At 40.6% G+C, this 23,771-nt stretch overlaps 1 protein-coding gene across 3 annotated transcripts in view; it reads right to left on the bottom strand.

The window, feature by feature from the left end:
* Nucleotides 1-6,548: 6,548 nt before the first annotated feature.
* The window catches only part of LOC140472529 (rho GTPase-activating protein 1-like), a 44,521-nt gene continuing 27,298 nt past the window's right edge, over nt 6,549-23,771 (bottom strand). For 2 of the 3 annotated variants that reach the window (XM_072567496.1, XM_072567497.1), the window contains exons 10-14: nt 23,053-23,129; nt 21,881-21,958; nt 19,514-19,642; nt 14,969-15,072; nt 6,549-12,876 (exon numbers count right to left, since the gene is read on the bottom strand). In XM_072567496.1, the coding sequence (XP_072423597.1) occupies nt 12,703-12,876; nt 14,969-15,072; nt 19,514-19,642; nt 21,881-21,958; nt 23,053-23,129 (562 nt within the window). In that variant the 3' untranslated portion in view covers nt 6,549-12,702. The remainder of the gene's footprint in view (nt 12,877-14,968; nt 15,073-19,513; nt 19,643-21,880; nt 21,959-23,052; nt 23,130-23,771) is intronic. The other variant, XR_011957699.1, reaches the window with a different exon arrangement.

Genomic DNA, 23,771 nt, shown 5'->3' with positions numbered 1-23,771 from the left:
ATCAAGGTGCAGGATACTGGTGTTCATTTTATTCAGAGGACAAATGCCTACCAACTAAGGAGTGCTACTGTACATTATTAGTAAGTACCTAACTTTTAAACAATGTTTGTTACTCACTCCTCTGCTGTTAACATATTATTTTGCTCATTCTTCCTTTACATACACACAATTCTCACAAGTAATTTGAATCTTATTTTGAAATGTCATGGCATCATATCAACCTGTACCAGCAGATCAACATTGCAAGTTTTCAAGACCATCTTACAGTGGAAGAGAATGTCTGCAAGTAGACACAAAGTATCAACCAGTAAAGTCTATCCCAACCAAAGCATTCTCAGTGGTAGCCTTTGCAATTTCCCACCCTTTACCTCTATATTTTAGCCTATAGCATCAATAATTAGCCTCTTTCAAAAAATAACTTAATTGAAGTGCTTTTGCTGAGGTCCACAACTGGAGTCAGGATGACGGGATTGCAATGAAGGTAGAGCAAAAACAAATCTTCCTTTCTCAATTACAGAATGCGTTTGATTAACTCTAAGCTGTACCTCTCAGCCTAATTCCTCTCACCACCTCAGTCTTTTCTCTAAAAGATATTAGGCTAATTCTTTACACGGAGGGTTTGAGTGTGGAATGAACTTCCTGACGAAATAGGTGTGGGTACAATGACAACATTTAAAAGACATTTGGGTGGATACATGAATAGGAAAGGTTTGGAAGGATATGGGCCAGGAGCAGGCAGGTGGGACTAATTTAGTTTGGGATTATGTTTGGCATGGACTGGTTGAACCAAAGGGCATGCTGTATGACTCTGACTCGAAGTCACATTTCAGCGCTCCGTGTTTCAGGACCATTCTCTGCTAAATCTTCTCCGATGTGTTCTCATTTGGAATAGAGAGTTATCCTTCATTCAGAAAGTGTTTTCATTATTTGTTGTTTATGAATAGAAGTGCTGCTGCTTAGACCAGTATTATTTCCCTCAAGACAATGACAGGAGCTGCTACCTTGAACTCTTGTTATGGGTCTACCCATACTGCTGTTAGGGAGTTCCAGAATTTTGACCTAGTGAGAGTGAAGACAGACTCCTAAATTGTGTCTTATTGATTGGCTGACCAGCTTTGAGTGTCAGGAGATGCATTACCTCTTGCTGAATTCCCAACCTTTGACCTTTTTATAACCACAGCATTATATTATTGGTTTGGCTAACCAGTGGTAACATTCAGGATGTTGATTTTGGGGGAAATGAGTGACTTCAGTTCCATTCAACATCATTTGAGAAGTTTAGATTCTCTCTTGTTGGATGTGATCATTGTCTAGCATTCAGTGTTGTCCAGGTCTAGCTGCACATAGTCAAGAATTGTTTTATTGCCCGAGGAGCTAAAGATGAAATTGAACATTGATATCATCAACTAACTGCCTTGCATTGAAACAGGATCATGGCCTGTTTGGAGCACAAATCTTAAGCACAACAACGGCTATTGATATAAGTTGGAGTTGAAGAGGTTGAATCCGTTTCTATTAGTTATGGGTTAAATTTTCAGTAGTATTGTAAAAGCAAATGGGGACCACAGATGTACAAAGGCAGGCTTTAAGAGTGGCTCATTCACTGTCAGCAAGGTAGCACTGGCCTTGTTTGAAGTACAGACAATGTTTGTGAAAATTGAGAGAAAATATTACCTTCTCCCAGTTTCTCCATCTCAGTTGCGTCTGTTCAGATGATGCTACATTTTGAAGGGGATTTCTCAGAAATGTCTTTTTTTCCCTCCACAGTTGATATGGCTCTTATTACAAGGGTGTCACAGTGGCTCAGTGGTTAGCACTGTTGCCTCACAATGCCAGTGACCCGGGTTCAATTCTAGCTCTGGACGACTTCAGTACAGAGTTTGCCCATTCTCTCTCTGTCTGTGTGGGTTTCCTCCAGGTGCTCCAGTTTTCTCCCACAGTCCAAAGATGTGCAGGTTAGGTGAATTGGTCATGCTAAATTGATTGCTCATAATGTTCAGGGGTGTGTAGGTTGCATGCATTATTCAGAGGAAATGTAGAGTTATAGGGTATGGGAATGGTTTTAAGTGGGTTCCTGTTCTGAGGGTCAGTGTGGACTTGGGTCAAATGTCCTGTTTCTACACTGTAGGGATTTAAGGATGATTCTGTGATGATTATCAATGTTCGCCTCATTCCACGCATGTGTCCCCTCAACTCTTCCCTCCCACAACATCCATTGCGTCCCTTTCCTGACCTCCCATGCCCCCCCCCACCCCCCAGCATCTACATCCAAAATATCATTAGCTGCCATTTTTGCCACCTCCATAGGGATGTCACCAGATATGCCTTCCCCTTCCCTGTCAGCATTCTGCAGGGACCGTTTCCTCTGGTCCTCTCCTCTACTCCCAACATCACTGCACACTCCCACAGCACCTTTCCAATAGCAAAAGTTGCAGCACTTGCTCTTTTACCACGACCTTTCTCATTATCTAAGGACCTAGAGACATCTTCCAGGTGCAGCAACAATTTACCTGCAATTCATTCAATCTAGACTACTATATTCACTGTTCACATGAGGTCTCCTCTACACCGCAGAGACAAAATGCAGACTGGGTGACTGCTTTGCAGAGTAACTACATTCTGTCCATAAAAATGGCCTGGAGCTTTCACTGAAGTCTGCCACTTCAACATACCACTGTGTTTCCTGGTCAACATCTCAGGAAGGCTTTGTGCAAGCTGGAAGAACAGCATCTAAACCCTTTCCACGTCCTTGACCAACCCCACACCTTAGGCCCTGTTATGAAATGCACTGTTTTCAGCCAACTCATTTTCACCTACTCTGTCCCCTTTTGGCAGCTTTTCTTTTCCTGGTATATGACCAATCATCTTGCCTAACTTTCTTGCTCTCTTTCTGGGGTCTGTCGCACTTGCTCTCTCCATCCCCAACCCCTGTCATCACGGTGGCACAGTGGTTAGCACTGCTGCCTCACAGCACCAGAGACCCGGGTTCAATTCCCGCCTCAGGCGACTGACTGTGTGGAGTTTGCACAATCTCCCCGTGTCTGCGTGGGTTTCCTCCGGGTACTCCGGTTTCCTCCTACAGTCCAAAAGATGTGCAGGTCAGGTGAATTGGCCATGCTAAATTGCCTGTAGTGTTAGGTAAGGGGTAAATGTAGGGGTATGGGTGGGTTGCACTTCGGCGGGGCGGTGTGGACTTGTTGGGCCGAAGGGCCTGTTTCCACACTGTAAGTAATCTAATCTAATCTAATAAATACTACCTTTTTCAAGCTACTGTCAGTTCTGAAGAAGGATTACCAGATCTGAGATGTTAACTGTGCTTTCTCACCTTAGATGCTGCCCAGACCTGCTGGGTTTCACCAGTAATTAATGTTTTTGTCTTGGATAATGTTAAGCCCCCAGATAAAGAAATGTGGGCAATGTAATATTTTGTGTAAAGCTCTGAAGATGTCTGTAACCCAAGCGGGGTTAGTTTTACACTCCACAATCATAAGACTGGCTGTCCTTGCATGTGTGAGAAAATTAATGATCATAGATCCATTTCCCTTTAACCAATTTGTTATTGTGCAATTTGCAATGCATTCGGTTGAGTATGTTTTACTGCCTGTAGTCAGAGCAAGGAGCCACACTGGACAGAGATGGACAAGATCCAAAGAATCTGAAGATTAGTTTTAAAATCTAATGGAGAATTTGGGACATGAGGTGGCAGGTGAGACAGCAGATCAGCCTGGTGGAGTGGAAGGAGAGAGCCCAAAAGTGATGCAGAGATGTGAGTCCTTTCAGAGGTGGCCAGTGGAAAAGGTGATTTAAAATAAAGTTTAAAGTAGAACTAGCTCAGTTGAAGGCATGCTGGTCAGAAACTAATGTTTAAGTAAGGCACGTCATTTTTCCTCCATTCTTGTAGGGCAACCAGGAAGGAGACTATGTATTGATGACACACGCAAGTAGTTTTTATGGAAACAACCAGTTAATTATGAATAAGCAGATATATTAGTGCCTGGGATCAAATAGAAATGTTTGATTTCTGTTTTAAGAATATTGATGGAATATTTTATTGGATAGGAATGGCAATTATGAGATGCCTCAATTTGAAGAGAAAGTTGAAACAGTAAATGTGTTTTGTGCATTTGGAATAATCTATTAAGGTAGAACTCAATTTTGCATTTATGTATGTATATTATAATATTTTATATAAAGCTGGAGATGTCTGTAACCCAAGCAGTTAGTTTTACATTCCACAGTGATAAGACTAGCTGCTCTTGCATACTCATGAAAATAGTTGAGTGGATGCTTGATTCTGGAATCCTCCTATCAGTTTGTTGAGTTGTCCAATAATTTTGTGAATTTGCTGAAGATTGGCATGTGTTATGACAATGGACCACCTGAGAAAAGACACATAATTATCCACTTGACACTTCCAGCTGAAGATAGTTACCAGTTTGTCTTTTACACTCTCCTGCTCGGCTGTGGTATTATTTAGCTGCCTCTTTGCATTAGTTGTGAATGATCACAGACAATTTCACAACTAAGTATGGCAGGGCCAAGGATCTGAACTTTGATCTGATCTATTGGTTGTGAAATTGCTGAACAGGCCCAGCTGTTCAGCATGTACTCCTGTGTTGTATTTCCACCGTGTTGACATCTCATTTTTAGGTATATAATGATGCTTCTACTATGGTTTCCCACACTCAAAGGCAAGGAACCAATCCTGGTACAAGGTTAGTCATAAAATGAGGGATATAATGGGCCAGGAGGTTACAAGTTGTGATGGGTAGAATTCTGCTGATAGACCACATCAACTCCAGCATGTCCAGAATTCAACTGCTAGATCTGTCCCATTTAGCAGGGTGCAGATCTAGTCTGGCAGATATGTTGAACTTCAACACATAGCCAACAGTGGTAAATAGGAAAATTCCTCATCCATAGTACATTGTGCTCTTGCTATTCTCAATACTTTATCCAAGTACTATTCAATGACATTACCATCATTGTTATAACTGAGATCAAGAGTGTAACTATTAACCAGAAACTGAACGGAACACACCATGTAAATGCTATCGTAACCACAGCATTTACAAAGGCTTGGAATTCTGCACTGAGTAAATCTCACCACATGACTCCCCAAAGCCTATCTACCATTTACAAGGCACAAGTCAGGATTATAATGAAATACTTTCCACTTGCCTGGAGAAGTAAGCACCAACAAATTCAAGGACTTTGACACGACCAGGACGAAGCAGCTTGTTTGATCAACACCTGATATATAACTCCTTAAACATTCATTTCCTGTACCACTGACACACAGCAAGAACAGTCTGTACCATTTACAGTTTGAACTGTATCAACTTGCCCATGCTGCTTCGTCACTAACTTCTCTAGCAGTTGGAAGGCAAAGATCGCACATACATGGGAACATTGTCACAACCTGATTTGGAATTATATTGCTGCTCTGCTATTGTTATCAAGTCCATATCGTGGATCACCCTTCATTAACAGCACTGTTTGTGTCCCTACAATCCTAAAGATTGTAGTGGTTCAAACAGATCACCATCTTGTGGCAGGTGGGACTAGATTGGGTTGGGATATCTGGTCGGCATAGACAGATTGGACCGAAGGGTGTGTTTCCATGCTGTACATCTGTGATTCTATGACCAATAAGTATTGGCATTGCCACTGATCTGCACATCCTGTGAATAACTTGTAAAAAGCTGTGTTAAACATGGTTGGGATTGATTCATTGGTTAAAGGAAGATGATGGATGGTAATTAGCAGGAGATTTCCTCACCTATGTCTGGCCCGATCCAATGAGAGGCTGGAAACAATGAGAAATGTGGTTGTCTACATTGTGAAGTGTGCCTGCTCTAGAGACTGTGTTTCAGTTTACTGGGATCAAATGATTTAATCTTCAGTTTGATGCCTAAGGTTGTTTTAAATCTTTCTCTACTAACAGGACCATCGAGAATTTTAAAACTGACTGGCAGAATGTACAAGTTTTTTTTAGATTCTCTACAGTGTGGAGACAGGTCCTTCGGCCCAACAAGTCCACACTGACCCTCCGAAGAGCAACCCACCTAGACCCATTTACCTCTGACTAATGGACCTAACACTACGGGCAATTTATTACAGCCAATTCACCTAACCTGCACATCTTTGGACTGTAGGAGGAAACGCATGCAGACACGGGGAGAATGTCCAAACTCCGCATGGACAGTCGCCCGAAGCTGGAATCGAACCTGGGACCCTGATGCTGTGAGGCAGCACTGTGAATGCTAACCACTGAGCCTGTACAGTATCTTTGTTCAAGATTCAGCTGTGAGAAAGGGAAAGGTCAGTTTATGTAAAGATTATTCACACTTCTATGTTTGGATAACACAATGAAACATTTTATTTAAACTCTCTTTATCCAGACCTGCATAGTTCTGAGCATGGTCCTAGTTCGTTAAACACATTGCCATAAATGGCTATTTTTAACAGATACAATATGGGTAAATGCACTTTAACTTTATTCTTTTTAAACTTAGAAACAAAGAAATGCTCAATTCAAGGTATGATACAGTCTATATGTATTTTATTTTAAAGTCACTTTGATCATCATTACATTATAAAACGAAGCAAATTACAACACATGTGACTGGTCTCCTGAAATTGAGATGGAGTGTCACCTCCCACTGACCAACGCACATATTAAAGCATTAGGTAACGAACAAGTGACTTGCAATAAATGTCAATAATATTAAGAAAACATACAGTCAACCCTTAATGTGGGTGAACAAAGTGAAGCACAACATAGTAAATTTAAAATAATAGGATGATTGTTTGTTTACTTTCTAAACCCCTGTCCAACACCCTCATTTTGAATTTGATTTTCCAGACAGGTATAAAAGCACGATTAAAGATTAAATGTACTCTGTCATGGGGCCTGTTTTGAATGTTAGGTAAAGGGTCCAAAGCACTTTCCTCTTTTATATTTGCAGCCACTTGTATAATCAGCCATTTATTTGCTAACTCTGTAATGATCAAAAACAAAAATTAATCCACCCAGTTACAAATCTATAGGTCTGGTGACGAATATGTACTTTGAAAGCACTTTGAAAGTTTTCTCTACACTCTTTCCCTTCCAGCGCACTATTACTACAGGCCTTTATCAGAAAATTAAAACTGAACATAAAAAGACGCATTCTTAGAAATTCTCATTTTTATAAAAATACGTTGCCGCCATGTTCATCCCAATAAACGGGACAGTTGTAATAAAAAGACGAGAGATTAAAGTTGTTATAAAATCACAAAACTAGAATGAAAAATAGCCAGGTTTCTAAAAATATTCTAACACTGATTGTCTGGGGAAGCAGCATAGAGAAAACAGTGTTGATCAGCAACATTAGAAGGCAGTCATAGATTTCTTGACACATACATTTTAAAGACATCGTTTTAGAAACCAGCCAATTCTAGACATCCCAGCAGGGGTAAAGGAGAATGGTGAGTGGATAAGCAACTCTTTGGGCTTTGGAACAAAGACTTTTTTCAGAGTGAACTGGATTTACCCAGAAAGAAAGAAGCCTCAAAGAATTTATAATCACCCTTTGTCCCAAAAAACTTTTGATACAGTCGAACATATTATGTATGTGATTCTTTGCATATCTCACACTTTGAAATTTTAAAATAGATGTTTCTAGGAATGTGTCTACAATTGCCTACAAATGCCTACGTGTTAAAATCTTAGGGCTCACAAGTGAAAAGATGAACCTAACAATGAGGTTACAGTCCTTGCATTTTCCAACTTTTATTCTTGGGTTTAGTTGGAAATGCTTGCACTTGTAGAACCCTACTGTAAAACAACTTTATCTCAACAAGAAAAACATTAGTCTTAGAGCAGAGAAAAAACAGCCCAATAAAAGATGAATAACAGTGAGGTAGAAAAAAACTCATTCGACAGTACAGAAAAATAGTATGGATGAATAGTTGGCACATTACTAGGATTTTATTATCTGAATATCTAATTTTTAGAGTGTCACAAGTTTTTTAAAAAACTTCAATTACTAAAATTTGTTTCCACACAACAGAAACAAAAATAAGGCAATCTCACCTTGTTGAAGGGAGAAGACAGCAGGATTTTATAAATAGCTAAAAGAACAAAGTTTGAGCAGGTGCTGTTTAAAGAAATCCTAAAATAGTTAAAAATCATTATGTATATTTAATGCTTGCTTGTTGCTCCTTGCTTCAAACATGGAATAGATTTTTAGACTCAAAAGATCAGAGAAGGAGCTGTACAGGATGTGCACAATTTGTTTAATCCTCATTTCACATAAATCTGAAAATGAGGCCAATAAATTGCAGCAAAGAAAAGCAAAATTCTAGAGAGACCCAGGGGTTCTGTTACATAATTCTTTGAAACTTGCGTCACAGACAGGGTAGTTAAGATGATGCTTAACATGATTGCCTTCATTGCTCAGACCATTTTGAGTAGAGGAGTTGAGGCTGTGTTGTATGTTGGTGAGGCCTCTTCTGGAGTACTGTGTGCAGTTCTGGCCTCCCTGTTATAGAGGAATATTAGATTGGAGAGGGGCAAAAAAGATTTGTCAGGGATGGAGCTGGAATGGAGGGTTTGAGTTATAAAAATAGGCTGGATAGAGATTAGGATTTTCTTTTTCCCTGGAGCGTAGGAGGTTGAGGGGTGACCTTGTGGATGTTTATAAAATCATAAGGTGAATAGCAAGGCTCTCTCTCCCTAGGCTGGGGAGTTCATAACTAACAGGTATATTTTTAAGGTGAAGAGGAGAAAGTTTTGAAAAGAGTTTGTGTACGTTTTCCACACAATAGTATGTGTGTGGATTGAACTGGCAGAGGAGGTGTTGGATGCAGGTACAGTTATAACATTTAAAAGACATTTGGATATAAGTACATGATTAGGAAAGGTTTGGAGGGACATGTGACTAGTTTAGTTGGTTGGTGTGGACTAAAGGGTCTGTTTCTGTGCAGTATGATTCTGACTATTAAGCAACAGACTTTTAAATAACTACACGCATAAAAGAAAGCATATAACTAATGTACAGACTTCATACAGCAACTGTTTACGAATTTTGATTGAGGGTTTTGTACATCACGTGAAATTTAGGTTACTGTTTCATAACTTGCTCCCTGCTAGTTAGATTATCCCTTTATGTAAGAGTTTGGTATGTTCATTGTATAAAGGGCACCTCAGTCAGCCTCCTCTCACCACACCATAGACCCACTCAGTTCTTCCTTTACTATTGTGGTGGATTTCATAACATCTGCAGCTAAACAAAGTCACAACAAGCAATCGTTTTGATATACAGATACTTATAAGTTTTGATTTGAAGGCTGGATTTCATAGGAGTGGAGCTCCATATGGTTTCAACAGGCATGAAACTTCTTCAACGCAGGAGGCCACTGATTATTCTACTCCCAGGATAGAGGGGAAAAGTTCATTAACCAAATGTAGTGAGCCACCTCCAAAATTGCTCCTGCTCTTTCAGATCCACTTCACATTTACAATGTGATTGTAAATATCTGGCCCCTTTTGCATTTGCTTGTTTGGAATTCTGCTTTGAAATACTAGGATAACACAATGAGACAAATCTGAGAGCCAAACCTGAGATATGTACACTAACAATCATCTTACTTTGCTACGGAATAGCAATCAACAGAATCAGTATATTTCCGTTAGATGAAAAACAGACTTCATTGACCCTGGAAAATCACATTTCTTGGAAAGATGCCAGCAATGTAAAAAGGAAGGCAAAATATTAAAAGCTCCTGTCAATTCTAAAGTGTTGAAAGATTAAAACTGGTTGGAGTTTAATCCAATAACATCACTACAGATGCTGCAATGATTTAAACCAGATATATCTCAATCTCATCTTTGCCTAATTCCTGCTGTCCATAGTTAACAATAAACTCTCTTGGAGTTTAGAGAAGTTTCTTTTTAACGAATGCTAACGTGCCAGGGTCAGTCAGTGTTGCAGGGAAGATGTGATCATTACTGCCCAATGTGGAAATATCTACTCTCCAACACAACTGCAATTACAGCCCTGAGGAGGAAGGATAATAAGATTGTTAGTCAGAGCATTCCTGTACTATTTAATCAGTCATGTCCACAGCAAAATATGGACAATTTCCAAAATGATACTGTATTACCAGTAAAATGAGGGAATTGCAAGGTCGAAACATAAAAGCAGTTCCAGGAACAGTATTTAGAAATAGACCATGTTCAATTTCTGAGCAATGCAATGTTGGATGATCTCACATGGAGGAAGGTAAAATGGACTAAACAACAAAAAAATCATCACTAGAGTGGTAGAAATATGGAATGTGCTGCCAGACACTCTGGTGGAGCTAATACTTGCAACATTTGAAACATTCCTCCAGCAGAGTCTCAAAAGGTCAGGCATAGCAGGCTGTGGATCATTGGGATTGGTTTCGGCGAAGGGACTGTTTCTATGTTGTATGACTCTAAGATTGGGATATAATATTTAGCTTCAGCACACTGAAGAGAAAGTGGTGAAGAGTAGATGGAAGAGAAAGGAAAAACAGGATTCTTACTTCTGATCACTATCCAACTTGACTGCTATTGGTGAGGATTGAGCAATCTCAACTGTGATGCCTAACATCATTCACTATCTAGGCTGAAATGTCCACTCAATTCAGAGATCCAGTACCTTGGCTAAGACCTCACACCTCCAGGACAGAAAACCAAATGAAGGGACATTAGTGGGTTCTTTGTTTATGGCACTTATTAATCAAAACACGCAAAACCAAATTTTAGCAACACCATCAAACTCTACCTCAGACTGAAGGATTGCATTCATAAAGCAACACAAACCTAACATTTTACATTAATCCATTGCAAACATCCCAGTGTAAATTCAGGTTTCCTTTCGTAACAAACAGGTAATAAAGTTATTCAAGGAAGTTTAAAACTTGCCTATTTCAATCTTTTCCTTATGCAACACCATTAAAATGCTTCTAAAATTTTGACTTCCGGTTGTAAGTTGTAATAAACAGTATGCCCCACTTCCCAAAAAACAGTCTTCATGGCTTCTGACAAAATAATTAAGATGCTGTATGGCAGATGGAAGATGCCAAATTCTGACCACATGCTTTTTTTTTAATCAAGTTAATGCAGCCAAATCAGAATAGACTTAAGACTGGCTTTCTGGTCAAACGTTGGATTGCAGACTTTGAACTTGGAAAACAAACATTTATTTTAGTAAATCATACTTTTCATTTAGTGGATATTGAAGTGTATGTAAAGATGCAAGTTTACTGCCAATAACTTGTTCGCTTTTTTGGTTTTAAATATTGAATGCTGATGACATTATCATGAGAATCACAATGATCTCTATGTTCTCAAGTTAAGAATCACACAACACCAGGTTATAATCCAACAGATTTAATTGGAAGCACTAGCTTTTAGAGCACTACTCCTCACCTGATGAAGGAGTGACACTCCAAAAGCTAGTGCTTCCAATTAAACCTGTTGGACTATAACCTGGTGTTGTGTGTGATTTTTAACTTTGTCCTCCCCAGTCCAACTCCTGCATCTCCAAATCATGACTCTATCAATGTGAAATTGCCAATCAATCACCAAATCCCCAGTTAAAAGCAGAACCCAATTTCATCCCTTTGAACAAGAGGAATTATGTAAGCCTCTATATTTGATTGTGGAATGTCAGTCAGGAGCAGCATCAACAATGGAATGGCAGTTGAGCACACTGTTTCCTGAGACGACTCTTACAGTACAGAATCCCCACAGGTCTGACAAAATATTTGCTTAGTTTGCAGAGAATGACAACCTGGAGCATCTCAAGATAATGACAGCATTGGCATTGTTATCAGCTCATCTACTTCTAGCCTCAGGAACTATTTCTCTGATCAAGTTAGCTCCCATGATACTGTCACTGACACTCAACAGATAACTCTCTCTTCAAACAACTCTTATTAAAACATTAAAACAAAAATTGTAACATAATGTTCTTCAATATTAAAAATTTCAAAGCTGATTAAACAAATACCATTTTGACATGCTGTTTCGTCAGAATGAATTCCCAACTTGTTCTGACTAGTTAAACAAATGAAATATATACCCTGCTCTCCCACCTTCAGCTCTCTTAGACTGGCACAGGATCGATGAAAAAGGTACAGAAATTTTAATTTTGATAAAGTTGTACACAACACCATGAAACTGAACACCTTTGCAAAAAAAATCCCTTGTTTAAAAATTGAATCAAAAACGTATTCATTCTATTCAGTTTCAGGTGTATCCAGCATAGAAATATCCCAGCAATAATTCTTTTTTGTAAATCTTGCATTTTTTTTTCCAAAATTAGATGTTTAAATTGATTGAATGATTGATCTCAGCACACTAAAAGCACAAGGATAGAGCAGGAAATGTTCAGAATTTAAACCAAAGTAGTTCTCCAACATCCATTCCCATTACAATAATTATCAAAGAGTCACGGATTCCAGCCCCAGACTCAAACGATTAAAGCCCCAGCCTGGACGCTTGTACAACCATATAGAGCCACCAAATAGACCAAGCAGCATTATGAGGTGCTAATCATCCCCTCAACTAAAAGGGTACACCCAGTAATTTGTTGGCTTTTCTTCTGTGTGCTGCCACAAACATTTAGAAAGTGAAGGGCAATCTGATTTGACTCCAGTGGTTTAAGATGGTAAAGCTTTATCTTATTTGGCTGGAAATATCTCAATATAATTTTCAAAGAGTAATTGAGTGAAGTTATTAATGGGGTTGATGGCATTGAGTGAAATTGCAGCATCCTTTGCCCATAAGAGAGCGGGTCCAAACACCAGAGCCAAGTTGGATGCAGTCATTTTATTCAGGTCACTGTTGTCAGCAATCTGAGGAACAGACAGGAAATACAACATAATCAGGCTAAAGCAACAGGTTAAACATCATACATTAATTCTTCAGTCAGGATTTAATGAAACCCTTGCCTTTAGATTCTTTCCTGCTTTCACTACTGATCTAACAGGATAGAAAAGAACTTTACCGTTGCTGATGTTGGCTTGTAGTTGCTAAATATGAGACATTTCTTTATGTGGAAAATCATCTATTATCTTAACATTTCTACAGCTGACACACCTGGCAATGGATCACAGGTATAACAGTGTCTGCATCAAGTATTCATACTCTATTAGACTATGCTGTTCCATCAACTTAGATGTCTAGCTAAGGGAAACCTGTTCTCTGTTAAATCAAAACACTATATTTGATAGATGCAGTGTTGAGTGAAACTCTCACGTGTTGGCTACAGCACACTGACTTTCTGACTGATCATTCAGAGATATTATCACACAGACTGCAACAATTTATAGAGAAGTGGGATCCTAGCTGTTCACCTGCCATCCAAAAAAGACAAACAGGGTCTCAGTTTACTGCCTCAGCCAAAATACAGCATTTCCGTCAGTGCAGCATTCCTTTCTAACTGCACTAAAGTGTCACCCTGCATATTTGTGCCTGTGGTTGATCTAGGCACTGATTGACACTCATTCTGCAGCTAACCTGCACCATACCCAATGAGAGAGCTTCATGCTCACATCTTCTATCAGAATTGGAGCACTTTCATATGGCAGGAGTAACCATTGCTCACGTAGCAGACCTAAACAAAATCACTAAAGACTTCAAAGAATGACAAGTATCACTACAATGCCTGGCTACTTCAGTGACAGCGCTCCACTGTGGTGATGCAGGAATCATAAGAGCAATACTCTGAGGGATGCACAGCTACACTCAAAATCGGGGGTCAACTAGAATTTTGCAAGTGCTCTATTGCTCCTAATGTAATTCCTGACTGCTCAAAATCAAACCTTTGCTGCCAGCCCTGCTGTGTTTGTCTCAGTTCTATGCCACATTTATCATACTAAAGAGTTGGAGTTCAAGAGTAATGGTAAGATGGAAGGGCGAATGTGTTAAAAGGATATCTGCTTTCTGTAAAAATTGCAAAGTACCTACAAACAAAGTAAAGCAACACAAATATTTGGTATATCTGACAGACTAAACATGCTCAAACAGGAAATGATGATGATTTGAAACACATAGGAACATCTAGAATACAATCTGCTAAAATGGATATAAATCTTCTGCATGGGCTCTATAAAGATTTGCACAACAGTGATCCCAAATTACAAATATCGTAATATTCAATTTTTTCAGACAATTATAAATCAACATGTTTTATAGTTGTTTCTAGCTAATGGACAGGTGGGAAGTCAATATGGTTAATATTTGGGAGATGTTGGAGTGCAGAGGAAGTAAGGAGACTGATATGTCTAATTGAACTTATGAAAATGCTCTGTATCAGGTAACTGTTTTCAGTTACAATGCTGCCTAACAGCCAGCTATGCTGAGACCTCTTAGCGCACCTATGCCTCACGATTTAGGTCCACGTAAAGAACTCTTTGCATGTCAGTGCCTTGTCAGGGAATCAGATCACATTTAGGTCTTTTGCAGAGGAAAGTTCTTTGCAGATCTTCGTGAACAGTGTGGAGGAATTTAAATGCATAAAAACCCAGAAACTTTCATCCCTGGTTTTTGACTGAATGCAAATCCACTGCACTACCACAGAAAGATTATACCACAGAAGGAGGCCACTCAGTTCAACATGTGGGCACGCTTGGGGAAAAAAAAACTAGTTGTCCATTTTAATCACACCTTCCAGTACTTGGTCTGTAGCCCTGCAGATTACAGCACTAAAGAGGGGAGGATTTCTGTCTCAATCACTAAACTGGGCAGCAAATTCCAGACACCACCCTCTTATGTGGAAAAACTTTTCCTCATCTCCCCTCACTTCCATCACTTTAAACCTACACCAGTCAATGTTTCCCACCAGCCAATTAAAAATATGTCAATGAAAAACAATTTTTTTCTGGGCAGTTAGGCTACATGGGGCAAGTTATTTCAAAATTCAAAAACCAAAACAACCAAACTTACCTCTCCCAGGAACTCTACCAAGTAATGTAGCACAGTGTAGTTATCCTCCGGGAGAAACTGAATCATCTCAACAATCGCTTCTATCTGTTTATTTTGTGGTACTTCTATTCAGTGAGAGAAAATAGGTTAGACACAAAACCTGAACACTGTGCAACTACAGCAAAAACGTGCAAGAGGAAAGATAAAACTGATTAAATAAGCATCATACAAAGTTGCAAAGGATGATGCCAATTCACCAAAGTGCTTGTATTAATCAAATCTGGAATGTGTTTACTGCTTTCTACTACAGTGTATGAATTTAGCAAAGACCTGAAATCAAAGCTTTTTTTTTCAGGTTTCTGTTCATTTTAGTAATAGTAGAGAACTTGGAAATCTGTCAGCTTCTGAGTGTACTCAGTGCTCTAGCAGCAGGGAAAATCATTCAGCAGCTCACAGAATTTACAGAGCTGTTTTCTGATGACAATTCCAAATTATAAAGGAAAACGGATTTTAAGACAATATGCATTTTGCAAATTTCTACCACCTTCGATCTCCACACAATGCATTTGAAGTTTCAATAATGCAGAAAATCAGCTTCCTTCCATCTGTAAACTTCACCCTCAAGACAATGTGCTTTCCAACCTCCACTCAATCAATGTCCCTTTCTTTCAACTGTGCTGAGATTGAGAGATTCATCAGGAAGAGATGAGCTATGTCCAATCACTCCACAATAAGGAAACATACACTTGTACTTGTGCCAATATCTCATTCTGGACTTCCTCCTTCACATACTCAGCATGTTGAATTGTTCTCCTCCAATATAAGAGGCATGTAGCACACATTCCCTCTAACTAGTTCCACAACCACTGCAGTTTGAGGAGGTAAAGATTTTCTCTGTAACCAGCTCCGTAATAGAAGCCATTTTTAATATATGGTTTAGGACAGTCGCAGCCTTGAAATAACTGTGAACATGCTGTAGCTTCCGCTCGAATGGAGAGGGAATGAAACATTTGAAACCTGTTGTAAATATTTTATAAAAATCAATACATTTTTGGTTAACATAGTGTTAATTAAAGATGAAACATTACCATTGGCAAACAGCATATCTCCCATTTCTGGTACTGTCAGCAACAAGCAGTCTCATACCAGGTATAGTACAGAAAGAAGTAAAGTTCCATCTCCACAGTGTCTTGGTTTCAATAAAACACAAGATTCCTGAATTGGTGCTCCTGCTCTTTTTATTCCTTGTGAGCTATTTTAACTGAGAATTCTGATTTAGTCTTTTGAATTAAGGCTGTTTCGGCCTCTACACCCATTAAAAATGAATCAAGACTGTGATCAAGCTCATTATTTTCTGAAAGATGTAAACAGAGGTTCGGTTCTGCCTGGTCAGCTTAACAGGTGAATGTGAATACAGAACAACCTCAATTATCCAAACGAGACAGATGGTGAGCACTTTGTTTGGATAACCGATAATGTTTTTACGGGACCTTGAGATCTTGTTTGGATAATTAATGTTCGGATGACTGAGGTTGTTCTGTTCAGATAAATATGATGAGGCACAAGCTGGCTATAATAAAACTGGGAAATGTTATTTGAAAGGATGATGGTGCATGGTCGATGGCAAACTATTTAGAGCACATGGAGAACTTTAATAATTGTTCTTTTCTGTCTTGCACAAAATAAAACAGGAAAATTAAGGACAATATTAGATCCAAGAATAGGGCACATAAATTGGCCAAAAAACACAGATGTGCAGTTTAGATTTCAGCAAGTAAGGACAAAGGGACTGATTGAAGGGTGAAAAATCAGAGTATGACAGTAAACATGTGGGAAATATAAAGGCTTTGATAGGCAACGTGAAGAGAAAAAGTTGAATGAAGGAAAATGTAGGCCCCCTTACAATCTCCAGAAGGGGAGGTTATAATGGGGAGCAAAGAGATGGCAGACTGATTTAATACATAAATTTGTTCTGCCTTCACAATGGAGGCCCAGAAAACGTTAGGGAATACAGGAAATCGTGGGGGGTGGGGGGGGGGGGGGGGGGGAGGGGAGTAAATGAAAGGAATCAGTATTAGTAGGGAAATTGGTAAGATTAAAGGTTGATATTCTACATCCCAGAATACTTAAGGAAGTGTCCCTGGAAACAGTGGATGCATTTGGTCGGCATCTTTTAAGAATCTACAGATTCTGGAAGAATTCCTAATGGACTGAAGGGTGGCTACAGTAACCACACACTCTGAAAAAAACAGGTAGAGGGAAAACAGGGAAGTATCGATTCAGTGCCTGTAGTAGGGAAAATGCTCAAGTTTGTTATGAAAGATGTAATATCGGAGCATTTGGAAAACATTGACTGGATCAGTCAGCATCAGCAGGGATTTATGAAAGGGAAATCATGCTTGACAAATGTACGGGAATATTTTGAGGATGTAAGTAATAAAGTTGATAAGGGGGATCCAATGGATGTGGTTTACCTGGACTTTCAAAAGGCTTTCAATGAGGTCCCACATAAGAGATTAATGCATAAACTTAAAGCGCATTGGACTGAAATGGATTGAAAACTGGTTGGCAGACAGGAAACAAAATCGAAATAAACGGGTCATTTTCCAAGTGGCGGGGAGTGACTAGTCGAGTACTGCAAAGATCAGTGCTAGGACACCAGCTATTCACAATATAAATGATTTAGATGAAGGAACTAAATGTAATATCTCCAAATTTGAAGATAACACAAAACTGGGTGGGACGATGAACTATGACAAGGACGCAGAGATGCTTCAGTGTGATTTGGCCAAGTTGGGTTTGTGGCCAAATACATGACAGATGAAATGGAGATAAATATGAGGCTATCCACTGTGGTAGCAAAAAACAAAGGCAAATGGAACGGTGACCTACAACGCAGAAGATTTGAGCACAGGAGCAGGGACATCTAGGGCCTTGGTGAGACCACACTGGAGTGCTGTGAGCTGATTTAGTCTCCTTTTATGGCTGTTGAGGGCGTGTAACAAAGTTTACCAGACTGATTCCTGAAACAGGAGAACTGACATATGGAGAGACTGGATTGGTCAGGACTCTTATTTATTGGAGTTTGGATGAAGGGGATTCTAAAAGAAATTTGTAAAATTCTAATAGGACGAAGACAGATTAAATGCAGCAAGGATGTTCCTGATGACCGGACAGCCCAGAACCAGGGGTCACAGTCTAAAGATATGGGGTAGGCCGTTTAGGATGGAGATGAGGAAATATTCCTTCACCCAGAGTGATGAGTCTGTGGAATTCGGAAAGCAGTTGAGGCCAAAGCACAGGCTTCAAAGGCTGAATCGCCTACCTCTTATGGTCTTAATACACTGAATGTTTTCAAGAAAGAGATATAGTTCTTAGAGCTAAAGGGATCAAAGGACAGGAGGAGAAAACAGGAACAAGGTACTATATTGAATGATTGGGCAGGCTTGAAGGGTCAAATGGCCTCCTGCTTCTATTTTCTATGTTTTACATTTATCCTTTAATCTTATCAGGAAGAATTGGTAAGATGAGGGCTTTCTCACTGAGAAAAGTGAAGGTTATACAGTAATCTGCACGAAGGCCTTGACAGGGTAGACATATAGAAATGATTTCCATCTGTGGGGCTCTCCAAACTAGAATTGATAAATGTATCACTAATAACCGCAATCAGGAATTCAGGACGAGTGCTTTACCCAAACAGCTTAAGAATGTGGAAATCAGTACCGCAAGGAGTGGTTCAGGCAAATGAAGAAGAAAACAATAGGATATGACGATGGGGTTAAGCAGAGAGGTTTTGGAAGAAGATCCGTATGAATCATAATGCCAGCATTGATAAGCTGACTGGCTGCAGTCTTTATATCACAATGTAAGCAACACTCTGAAGCAGATTATCTAGTCACTATCACATCTGTGGAATCTTGCTTTGTGCAAACTGAGTACTGTGTTTTGCTCCAGCATCAAGGCTTTACAGTCAGTGAAGTATGCAAATGCAGCAGCCAAACAAAAGGTCATCTAGTTAGTACATTCAGGACAAAAATGATCCAATGTGGTGTACAAAGATAAAAATCACACAGCATCAGGTTATAGTCCAACAGGCTTATTTAGAATCACCAGCTTTCAGAGAGCTGCTCCTTCATCAGATGGTTGTCTCCCAAAGCTAGTGCTTCCAAACAAACCTGTTGGAGTATAACCTGGTGTTGCGTGATTTTTAACTTTGATCTATGTACACTACATAAAATAGTGACGTTTGATTGTTTAATAATTCAGAATAAGATTATTGCTTCCTGGGAACACCGTGGTTAGTGCCACTCTGCTGCTCAGTAACATCTGCTCCTATTTATACAGTGCAATGCTTAATTAGTGAATGGAGTAAGTGTAGCTGCTTTAAGTGAGAAACAATTTCTGGAGTCAGTTTTTACTGAACATCAAATGGTATTCTTACTAAATGCCACTCTTTCAAAGGGAAACTTAGTGGAGCAGGACAATACAATAAATATTCGGGAACGTACAACATAGGAACAAGACAATAGCAACAATGCCAAACGTTGGATCAAGTGCAGAACTTACTTCCCAATGAGACCACTTTGTTATATAGATTGTAAGTCAGCAGAGGCTCAGGCAATTCTCGAAGAAAAGTCTTCAGCATAACTGCTGCCAGATGAACATCATTGTAGGTTTCAAAATCCACGACAACTCCTGCAGAGAAGTCACATCAGACAAGTATTTCAGATACTCATACCTCCGGTTAAATGCCAAGTGATAAATGAGCATGCATTTGATATTAATATGCACGATATGATGCCAATGCACAGAGCCCATGTGTGGACTGTGGTTCCAGCAGCTCACATTTCATGTATCCAAATTATATTTCATACTCTGCACTCCATTACAATATTATTATCAACAAGACCTGAGCCAGCACCAATCTGTATACACAGCATATTGATTCTAATAAAGTGATGTGAACTGGGAGATGTAAAATTTATTTGTAGCAGGAATACCACCTAACATGTTTTGATTATATCCAGCACATATGTGTGTCATCACTGTCCTTTGCAGGCTCACTTTACATTGCCACCCACGTGAAAAGTTAGAATAACTAAACCTGATGGCATTTTGGTCATCATTTTACTTAGTTCCTCCATTATAATGGGCTCCTGCAATGCAACCTGGTATTACAGATGTTTTAATGACAGCACACACAAAAGAGGTAACAAAACCTAAGTTCCTAATTAAGATCTTGCTTACGAATTAGTCCTGCAGCGAAAACTGACAAACTAGTCAGGAGGAGGCAGAAGCGAGTTTTGAGAAGATTTGAAAAGAAGAATTCCACCCCTATCTTGTACCATGGCCACAGCACAGCTCACTACATGAACAATACAACCTTACAGTCCCTATGGTCATCTCTGATCCATTTTGATTTGCTGTCCTGAGGTTTAATACCATTTCTTTTCTTACTCTTCAAAAGATACCAGTGGAGAATGCACAGGAACAACTGTGTTAACAGAATGAATGGTGGAGGACGGTTCCTACTTTTCATGTTCCCATTTTCCTCTACTCACTGACAAGACCATGTTTCTCTGGATCTTCCTTCCCCTGCACCTACCCAACAGGCTCTGATTCCTTGTGGTCAGGTTTTCCAGCAGTCTCACCACTGCCATTGTCACCACTCCTGCTGTGCACACCTCAGGGTTGGAGGAAGTTACTCATGTTGGTTGCAACTTGCTGCTCTTCAAATCAAAAGGTGTTTCTCTCCCGTACTGGCTCACTAATGAGTCAGGTGGGCAAAAGTGAGGATGACAGATGCTGGAAACCAGAGTCTAGATTAGAGTGGCGCTGGAAAAGCACAGCAGGTCAGGCAGCATCCGAGGAGCAGGAGAATCGACGTTTCATCAGGACTAAAGGCAGGGAGCCTACAGGGTGGATAAATTAATGGGAGGGGGGTGAGGCTGGGGAGAAGGTAGCAAAGAGTACAATAGGTGGATGAGGGGTGAGGATGAAGGTGATGGATCAGAGAGGAGAGTGGGCGAAGGTAGCTAAGAGTATAATAGGTGGATGGGGGTGGGGATGAAGGTGATGGATCAGAGAGGAGGGTGGGAAGGAAGATGGAAAGGTCATGAGGACAGTGCTGAGCTAGAAGGTTGGAACTGGGATAAGGTGGGGGGAGAGGAAATGAGGAAACTGTTGAAGTCCACATTGATGCCCTGGGGTTGAAGTGTTCCGAGGTGGAAGATGAGGCGTTCTTCCTCCAGGCGTCTGGTGGTGAGGGACCAGCGGTGGAGGAAGCCCAGGACCTCCATGTCCTCGGCAGAGTGGGAGGGGGAGTTGAAATGTTGGGCCACGGGGCGGTTTGGTTGATTGGTGCGGGTGTCTCGGAGATGTTCCCTAAAGCGCTCTGCTAGGAGGCGCCCAGTCTCCCCAATGTAGAGGAGACCGCATTGGGAGCAACGGATACAATAAATGATATTAGTGGATATGCAGGTGGAACTTTGATGGATGTGGAAGGCTCCTTTGGGGCCTTGGATGGAGGTGAGGGAGGAGGTGTGGGCGCAGGTTTTGCAATTCCTGCGGTGGCAGGGGAAGGTACCAGGAGGGGAGGGTGGGTTGTAGGGGGAGGGGTGGACCTGACTAATCACTAATGAGTCAGTCAATCAGCAGCTAAAGTGGGAGAGAGGTGACCTCTGAGTGGAGGAGCATTTCCTGTATCTGGAACCCCAATGGCAGGTTGGATCTAACCCCTTGGGGCTCCTGGACAGGCATGGTTTAGAAGCTGATTACTCCATCTCTGCTGAGGTGAGAGTCTGATAAATTGCAAAGTCAATGTCAGTTTTCCCTCGCTGCTTGTCATCAGTAGGCTATAAGGCAATGATCTAAAAGGCACACCTTAAAATATGCCGAAAGCATGCAGTGTGACTTGTCCAGCAGCCCACTCACCATTATTGTACTTTTCCAGTACTTCCTTTACCAGGTACATGTTAGCCGACCTCCGGAATATCCCTTCCTTGTTCAAACCTGATGATAGAAAGCAGCACATCATCGAACTGAACTGACAATAACAAACATTTTAACCCATTAATAAAAACCGAAACAACCACGGATTCTGTAAATCAGAAACAAAGACAGAAGTTGACCAGAAAAGCTCCGCAGTGACCTTCTCTAATTACCCTTGAGAACAGTAACTCTGATTTCTCTCCACTGATGCTGCCAGACCTGCTGAGCTTTTCGACAAGTTTTTGTTTCTGACTTTAACCCCTTTGCTCACGGACTAGGTTTATTGTTTTTAAAAAAGCTTATTATTCGTGGAAAAGCACGAAGAGCAAGGAATGCTGACTTAGAGAAGCAAAAACAGAAATTACTGGAAAAGCTCAGCAGGTCTGGCAGCATCTGTAGAGAGAAATCAAAGTTACCGTTTCAGGTCCAGTGACTTTTTCAGAACTGACGATAGCCAGGAAATAGTTGGTTTATGTGCAGAAGAATGGGGAGAGAGTAAGGAGTAAACTTTTAAGGAGGGATAGAGCCCAAAGAGACAGAAGAACAGTTGGACAGTCAAAGGAGAGGCTAGGAAGGTGAACAGCGTTAATGGAAATGGTTAGCGACTAACGATGTGTAATAGTGGACCATGTGATAACAAAATCTGTTGTTTGGGGGTTGAGGTAAGGGCGTGGGAGACCTCAAGCCTGAAAACTGTTGAACTCAATATTGAGTCCAGAAGGCTGTAGAGTTCCAAGCGGACAACGAGGTGCTGTTGTTTCAGCTTGTGCTGAGCTTTGCTGGAACACCGCAGCAAGCCTGAGACAGAGATGTTGGCCAGGGAGCAGGATGGGGTGTTGGAATAGCAGCAACAAGGAGCTCAGGGTTTCTTTCTGCACCCAGACTGTGCTTTGTTTCCTTAAGTAGAGAAAACCACATTGTGAGCAGCAACTGCAGCAGATTTACTGTCTAAAAGACATTTAGACAGGTACATCAATAGGAAAGGTTTAGAGGAGTGTGGGCCAAATACAGGCAAGTGGGGCCAGTTTGAGATACTTGGTTGGCATGAAGGATCTGTTTCTGTGCTGAATGGCTGCATGAAAAAAATGGTCATGCTTTAAATACACATCACTAACCATGCTTTCTGATGTAAGTGGAAGTCTGTTCCATTACTAGCGGGATGGCTTTGTGTTCAGGGTCCTTTTCTCTGAGCCTACAGCAAACGTAACAAAATATAACATTAAATATACAAACAGAACTCCTACATAATGGAGGTGTATATCCCACTGTTTCTCTACTATCACACACAGCTACAAGGAGTGACTATGGTGTTCGCGAAGGTGCAGGCTGAAATACACTTCTGCAGCCAAACAGAAACTCAAATGTTTCCTTTAAGTACATATGGCACAGACACACAGCTCTGTTTTACCGTTTCTCCAAACTGTGGTCAACAACTCCTGGTTCTGAATGCATATATGTACGTTGAGAAACTGTAGGGAGGGTAAGGGGATGCTCAGAAGGTATCAATCTGGCTTAATACTTCACACAGCAATGCTGCCAGGAATATGGGGCAGGTTTGTGGGACACTGAGGAGAACGGAATCTGCTGCCCCACAGCCAATCGAAACTGACCGCACTCATGCAGAATGGGGGAGGTACCAGGGCCTACTGCTGCCTACAAAATATCAACTTCAGAAGGAATCATTGCCACCAGAAGAGGTGAGGAAAACCAGCCAAGCACAGCCCGTCAAGCAGCATCTGAGGAGCAGGAGAGTGGTGGACGTTTCAGGCATAAGTTCTTCATCAGAAATGGGGAGAGGGAATGCTGAGAGATAAATAGGAGGATAGAGGTGGAA

The sequence above is a fragment of the Chiloscyllium punctatum genome, unplaced genomic scaffold (assembly GCF_047496795.1).
Source record: "Chiloscyllium punctatum isolate Juve2018m unplaced genomic scaffold, sChiPun1.3 scaffold_355, whole genome shotgun sequence".
In the NCBI taxonomy this organism is placed as follows: Eukaryota; Metazoa; Chordata; class Chondrichthyes; order Orectolobiformes; family Hemiscylliidae; genus Chiloscyllium; species Chiloscyllium punctatum.
The sequence above is the reverse complement of the archived record's forward strand: the minus strand, read 5'-3'. Positions and strand labels throughout refer to the sequence as shown.